The sequence below is a fragment of the Lycium ferocissimum genome, chromosome 2 (assembly GCF_029784015.1).
Source record: "Lycium ferocissimum isolate CSIRO_LF1 chromosome 2, AGI_CSIRO_Lferr_CH_V1, whole genome shotgun sequence".
Taxonomy (NCBI): domain Eukaryota; kingdom Viridiplantae; phylum Streptophyta; class Magnoliopsida; order Solanales; family Solanaceae; genus Lycium; species Lycium ferocissimum.
The window spans coordinates 48,784,568-48,792,364 of NC_081343.1; the positions used below are offsets into that span (position 1 = coordinate 48,784,568).

General features: G+C 36.1%; 1 protein-coding gene across 1 annotated transcript; it reads left to right on the forward strand.

The window, feature by feature from the left end:
- The first annotated feature begins 208 nt into the window (after positions 1-208).
- LOC132042066 (KRR1 small subunit processome component homolog) lies at positions 209-7,234 on the forward strand. The gene is made up of 12 exons (XM_059432697.1): positions 209-553; positions 1,049-1,125; positions 2,457-2,567; positions 3,313-3,381; positions 4,637-4,693; positions 5,279-5,317; positions 5,517-5,621; positions 5,738-5,820; positions 5,921-6,002; positions 6,356-6,499; positions 6,591-6,665; positions 6,779-7,234. Exons 1-12 carry the CDS (start codon positions 358-360, stop codon positions 6,899-6,901), a joined length of 1,161 nt encoding a protein of 386 aa, XP_059288680.1. The 5' UTR covers positions 209-357; the 3' UTR covers positions 6,902-7,234.
- Positions 7,235-7,797: the final 563 nt, after the last annotated feature.

Here is a 7,797-nt window from a genome sequence, read left to right on the forward strand (position 1 = left end):
ACCCATATTTAACTATCTAAAATATGAGTAACTCAACTCATTAAAATATAAATTAAATAGGCTAATTTTTTAAATATGGGCTCAAATTAACCCCTCTAATTCCTCCCCTGATTTTGTACTTTGTTGTAGCTGCCCAAGTTACAAATTTGCCTTTTTTTTTTTAATTTATTTTTTTATACTGAAACCCTTTCTATAGTATGTATATGTTATTATCTTGAAGGGCTTCCTTGACAGTTAAAAGTGCAGGAACCCTATTTGCTTTTTGCACTTTCCGCCTCCTATGAATACTATGTCTGGATAGTAGTGTTACTTTGAACTAATAATTTGTGGAATTGAGGGGCAGTTTCAATAACTAAAATGGCAGATGAGGAGAGTTTAAATGTTAATGAAGAGCAGAATGTCAAGCCGAGGCACAAGGGAAAACATGACAAGCCAAAGCCATGGGATGATCCGAGCATCGACCATTGGAAGATTGACAAGTTCGATCCTTCCTGGAATGAGACTGGGTTGCTTGAAGTCAGTTCCTTTTCAACTCTCTTCCCTCAGTACAGAGGTTAGCTCCCTAAATATTATCTGTCCAAAACAAATAACCTGTTTTTATCTTCTTTTTTGATAACCGTGGTGTCCCGACTGATTCCACGGGTTACGTGCCACCTCCCACTAGCAACAGGTAGCAGGTTCACCAAGGCTAGGACAGATGGGAGAAAAACCCCTATCGTTTTTTTTTTTTCTCTGTTGGGATTTGAACCTGAGACCTCATGTTTCTCAACCCACTTTATTGGCCCTTGGGTGCAAAAGAAATAACCTGTTATCCTATTGGTTTTTCCGAAGATGATGTATGCTTAACTTATAGAAAGCTTTGGTACACTTTATATGAGACAATAGTTTTATGAACTACTTTTCTCTTTCGAATTTCTAACTTTTTTATGATAAGTATGCTTTTCTACTTTTTTTTTCTTTGGTTAAAATCTTTTGATGTTTCTTGTGAGTTTTTATAAATATTGGAACATTAGTGTACGGTATGTTAATAATTGAGCATTTTTATCAGAGAAATATTTGCAAGAGTGTTGGCCTATTGTAAAAGGTGCCTTGAAAGAGCATGCGATTGCCTGTGAACTTAACTTGGTAAGTCATTGTAACCCCCTCTCTCTCTTTCACACACGCATTTTCGTTGCTGTCTACAACTATTAGGATACTTCTAGAACTATGTATTATTTATTAGTTTGTAAGGTGGTAGCTCATATCTGCGAACTTGAGAACCAAGGTTGCTTACCTCTGACTCATGTATTTTGGCAAGAATTAAAATTGTTCTGTGCCAACTGTAGGATAATGCATTCCTGAATTAACTAGTGCTTAATGTCATAATCCTGAATTAAACAGTATTAATCCGGAGTTAAACCTTATTGATGGGGGCACCCAAACTCAGGCTTAACATTGAATCTTTTTTAACTCCCTGGGTAACTAATATGGGGGGCCTTGCCTAGGGCATTACAACTGCTCATACAATAATGAGTGTGCTGAGTTAGAATGATGAAATCTAAGTTATTGTTGAAGCTTCTTGGATTTCCTCATTGCAAATGGCTATGGATAAACCTCAAGTTTTTAACAGGATTCTTGAGTTGCTCACATTTCTTTTGTTAAGCATAGATGTTTACAAAACCCATACTTATGGTGTAGGGGTCGTTTGGTTCAAAAACTAGGTTATCCTGGGATTATGACCAGGATTATAATGGGAGTGTAACCAGGATAATAATCCCACCTTCTATATGGGATAAATAATACCATGATTGCGGTATAATACTTATCCTCGTTTTAGCTAATACCCTCAACCAAACACAAGAAAGATTTAATCCCAAACTTTATACCCGGATACACCAAACGGCACCTAAGGGTCATATGTTAGATAGTGTGTCGCAATTTTTGATTTGGGACAGTTAAGATTTGTAACCCGCTTTTTCTTGTACTCTTCTCAGTACCTTCCTGGTTCTTATTTTAATGAAATCTACTTCACATTATCCAAAAAAAGATTCCTGAGTGCTACTGGGTTAAGGTTGCTTATTTGTCATTTTTCAACATACTGTTTAGTTATCTACTTATGCCAATTGATATTAAGGTGGGGCTCTGGAAGAAAACGTTTCATACATAGAGAAAGCATGTATATCTGAGATATTTATTTCAATGTTAGGGGCTTTGGAGAAAAAGGTTTCCTATATATAGAAAGTATGTGCAAAAAAGAAATTTATTTCATTAATAGGGTATGTTGGTAATATTCTAAGTCTTTTGTGATATATCAGCAACTTCAAAAGCATCACATACTATTACATTGACTGGTTATTATCTAATATTGCTTTTCAGAATTTATTTTTCCCACTTTTACTCTCTAATGAGCATTAATATTAGGTTTGCACTTTTGCAAGTAGTATCATCTGTTTGTTTTTTCTTCTGTTGCTGGTCAGGTTGAAGGATCCATGACAGTTTCTACTACTATGAAGACAAGGGATCCCTATATTATTGTAAAAGCTAGGGATTTGATAAAACTTTTGTCAAGAAGTGTCCCTGCTCCTCAGGTTTTTATTTTTTTCCATCCCTGTTGTTTCTCATCATCGTTGATTCTTTTTGTATTTTGCATGCTAAATGCTTGGTTAGAAATTTTTAGTAGTAATCAGTATATAGCCTTGTTTTAGGATTGAGCCCTGCTTCTATTTATGGAATAGGTACTCACTTTGTGTCAAAAGCAGGAAAGTCTTGACTTTTTTTTTTTTTTTTTATCAGTGATCCAGGAGAGGTTTGACTTGTCATGTATGTGTTGAATTATAACGTTTTTTGCTAGCTGTATGTTTATTTTGACCAGCAGCTGTCTTATGCGTAATCAGAATGGTCGTGCAATGGTAAGGGTTATACAAAAAGTGGGAGGCTTTGGTACATGAATTTCTTGAGACACTGTTGTGTAATAGTTGAGGATTAGGTGTAACTTTATTTGCTCATCTGAATCAGTCATCTTCTTTCTGCTTGGATTTGTTTTGCTGAAAACAGATCTGCACTCAGCTACCTATTGCATGTTGTTCAATGTCCTTCGATTCTACTTTGAGTATTTATTTTTGTTTCACTTTCCACCATCAGTGGTATAACAGAAGAGAAAAGATATACAATTATTTTATCGACAAATTTACTGTTCTCATCCCTTGTAACTTTTCCCCTCTGGAATTTGAATGTTAAGTTGGAGGATTGCTTCACTATATTTATGTGTGTTTTTCAATCATTCAATAGTCTCTTCAACTTTTGGTTAATTCCATACGAAATTTGCTTTTGCAGGCTGTCAAAATCCTGAATGATGAGATGCAATGTGACATCATCAAGATCGGTAGCATGGTTCGCAACAAGGTGTGTGATGCTCATCTAATCATCCCTACTCAAATTAAGTACATGCATTTCATTTTTTATCTTTTATCTGGTGGATGATTTTGATGAGAACATGCATTGCTGTGGCTGTCAAACACTTTATTAGATGCTCGTCGAATAAAAATGCCCCTTTACTATATATTCACACTTTTTGATAAGTATGCTCATTCACAATATTACATATTTTTCCAACAAGTATGAGAGGGCTCGTAGGCCCCCCTCACTCGTCCACACTTCTATTTGTTCACCCAGCCCACATTCCCAAAAGTATGCCTTGAAGAGACAACTTCCATTCTCCTTAGCATGCGATTTTTTTCAAGGTTTGCCTCTGTACCATTTCTTCACAAAAGCATCTTGAATTGCACCATGTGCAGTGAGTGTGATATGTTCCTTTTGCCTTGTGGATTTTCGTTATCGTATCAAGGGTACTGATAAAGATGGATATGTTTTCTAAACTTATAAGATATATTTAAGTTATTAACTATAGTTCTTAGTTCTTACGCCTATTATGTTTGGGAGATTTGTAACTCAAATATGAAAGAAGGTTTAGCTTCCTTTGATTAAAGATTGTTTTTTTCCCCTAGATTACGTTTCTTATTTCGACTTGGGCATCCATATTAATCTAAGAGTTGAAACTTTAGATTATTTCATATAAATCTTGGAACTCGTGGGTGTCATTAGCTACCCTTTTTAGCTTTTTGTTATTTATTATCAAAAAAATAGAAAATAAGTTGTTTGCAAAGATGTAAAGGTGAGGTACATAATTAGCTTTAGAGAAGTACAATGCATGATTGGGCTAACTCTTGGGGTGAACCAAATGGTGCTTTTTGTAGAATACTACTTCGTCCATTCCATTTTAGATGGCAGTGGTTTACTAGATATAGAGCTTAAGATGCTAATTGACTTGTATATTAGATTAGTGGTAGTGCAAAAAATATTCAAGTAGTGTCTGCAAAGGAAGTTTCATAGGAAAGACCTCACATAAAAGTTCAAAGTTCGAATGCTTGAACGTTGTACAAGTTATATAGAATAGTATTGTTAGTCGAATAGTGTCAAACATTAATGTCCCAGAAAAGGAAAGTGTCTTATAAATTGGAATCAAGATAAGAAAAAGTAATGGTAATAACGGGATGTGATACTTGTTGACAGATTATGGATTTGTGGGTATTCATGGTCATGTGCATTTGGTTGGTCGGCGTTGTCTAAATTCATGTTATTAAATGCTTGCTTTTTGCAGGACCGATTTGTTAAACGCAGACAATATCTTGTGGGTCCCAATTCGTCAACTTTAAAGGTTAGTGGAGCATGCTATTGCGTTCTTATTATGTAGGACTGCGATAAAATCATTTTTGTCGAAATATCATTCTCTTGACCAAAGACCATTTCGTCAAGGAGTATTTTCTTATTTCTTTGCTTAGACCAGGCATGAACTGGGGAGCATTTGTACTGTGTTTGCTACCTGTCATGATAACTTATTTATTCAATAGTGGATGGCCCAACTTCCAACAGGAAGATTTTCCCAGGATATTCGTCCTTGAATCAATAATAATGAATATGTGATTTTGAACTGCCAACCAATTAAATTGAACTTCTAGAGAGTGCATAGTTTATCTTAATAGTTTATCTTATTGTGGGCAATGATTTTACTGCTCCTTTACATTAGTTGTTTATTATGGGTATTGCCCAGTAAACTTATGACCCTTGACCACAACCACGTGAGGTTTAGTTCTACCTCCTACCTCCGTCAGCGACTCATCCAGACCAAATTAGCTATAGAATGTAGAGATATAGATCGCTTGAATGTTGGTGAATGTCTGACACATCAGGCTGAGTTATTACCTTCTGCCACATAGCCTGATATATCTCACTTTGGATGTAGGCCCTGGAAATTTTGACCGGCTGCTATATCCTTGTCCAGGTATACCCGTATTATAACTTGCTTTACATGTAAACTGCAAATTTAGTGCCGTTTTTCTTTCTTCTTTTAGGTTAAAGTTTTTGCCTTACCATTGACTCTTTAAAGTACATGATATAAAATATTCTTTCCAAAATTGATAACAAACCTGAATGTTGCCTAAAATTGATAACAAACCTGAATCTTGCCTAAAATTGAGTAGGGAAACACAGTTGCTGCTATGGGTTCCTTTAAAGGTCTAAAGCAAGTAAGGAGGATTGTAGAGGACTGCATACAGAACAAGATGCATCCACTACATCATATCAAGGTAAATGAGCAAGTGCATGATAATTAAAATGAATTTCATGGGGTCTTCGGCTATTTATTATGTTCTGGCTAAAATTCTGATAGTTTACTTTTGCTGATGTATCTCTTCGACCATAGATCCTCATGCTGAAGAGAGAGCTTGCAAAAAATCCAGCTCTGGCTAGTGAGAACTGGGATAGATTTCTTCCGCAGTTTAAGAAGTAAGGCATCCTTTCATATGGTGTTGTGTCGGATTAGTTTTTTGATCTGCAGTACTAATTCAGAGCTTGAATATTATTTTGTTCGTCTTTGTCCATTCAGGAAGAACGTTAAACAAAAGAAAGTTAAGACCAAAGAAAAGAAACCATATACGCCTTTCCCACCTCCTCAGCCACCTAGTAAGGTGAGTTGTCATTTTGGTTCTAGAGGAGCCCAATTTTTGTCCATATTTTTGTTCTCTTTCTTTTTCTATATCTCCATTTGATATGTGGAGTTTTAGCATCAAAACCCTCTGCTCTACATTCAAGTACCGTGTAATTGTCATTAGGCAATTACTGCTGTGGTGCTGTAAATAGTTATTCTGTTGTATCCTGCTACTGCTTTGCTCGCTATTATCTCACTGGTGTCACTGGATTTGTGGTTTATTTATTTTTGTTTTTAAATGTTATTGTCTCATCTTCTCTTACGGGGACAGGGAACCATTAAGATATATCCTCTGTTAATTTAATTCAACATATATAATCTTTCTGATTGTAGATTGATCAACAACTGGAAAGTGGTGAATACTTCTTAAGTGACAAGAAGAAGTTAGCAAAGCAGTGGGAAGAGAAGCAAGTAAAACAGGCTGAGAAGGCTGCTGAAAACAAGAAAAAACGAGAAGCAGCTTTTGTTCCACCTGAGGTTTGTGTTCACATAATCTCATCAGGGCATAGTGTTTTTGCACTGCATATATGCATTTTCTATTAAACATTGTTTGTGCGCACTTCTCCAGGAATCAAAAACACATAACCAAGATGTGTCCAATGTGGATAAGGATGATGTCACTGCCATGGCATCGACATTGAAGGTATTATTCCCATGATGCTTTTCATCGATACATAAAATCTGCAGCCTTCTGTATCTGGACTTTGATTCTTGGACTGCTAATGACATGATGCATTTGTATTGGTCTTGCTGCAGAAAAAGGCAAAGGAGTTCAGGAAGCAAAAATCAATTGACAAGATTGATGCTCAGGAATTTATTGCAGGTTCCAGCAAGCCATCTAAAAAGAAATCGAAGAGCTCTAGAAAAGCCATCTCGTAGGAAAAGATTGTTATTGGCTGTTGGTGATTATGATTGATGGAGAAATTCTGTAAAACTTGCAGATGTGTAAATGTCTGTCTTGTCACTGTCTTGTATCTTCATTCATCTACCGGATTTACGTTAACATTCTGGAGGACCTCCCCTTCCATGTCATCAGCACGGCGGTTGGCTAGTCCTAGTATCTGGGGATTTTGGAAATTTCCCCCCTTTTAGTTTCGATGATAGCGAGGTCCATAGTGTTGCTTTGTGTACCTGACACTGATTAATAGCGTTGCTTTGTGTCACAAGTAATTTGAACAGACTGATCAATTGGAGTATTTATTATGTGTTTAATCTTTGTTTCATGCAATTCATCATCATCTCATTTGTGTATGGGTAGGGAAATGTAAGAGCTTCTATAGTTGCAACCGATGAAACGAATTTCTGTTCTTTGCAAGAGATATGCTGTTGGGTTATTCGAGAAGAAGAAAAATCCTATCAAGTTTTGGTTTTACTCGAATCATCCCTATGGCACTAATCGTTCAAATAGCATTTGATCTTTGCTAAAACATAGGCTTAATGCCAAATGTGGCTTAGAAAAACTGCCAGCATCCGCATGTGTTCCATCCCGAGTCAGTCAATTAGCCTTAGTAAAGCATAGATAATTTAAATAGCTTAGTTGTTTATGAATAAAAAAAACGGAGAAATAGAAGCATAGTTGAAGTCTCAACACGATTTAATGGCCTAAAACCCCAACATGTATGCCTAGTCCATGTAACACCGAAGAGTCTTTACTAAAACAATCTTTTATTATCAGATCACCTGGAAAAAAAAAAAAACTACAGTATTGTCTCGCGATTGTGTTTGTTCCGCACCTCCATAACCTCCTCTATGATCTCGATGATCAATGTTATTGT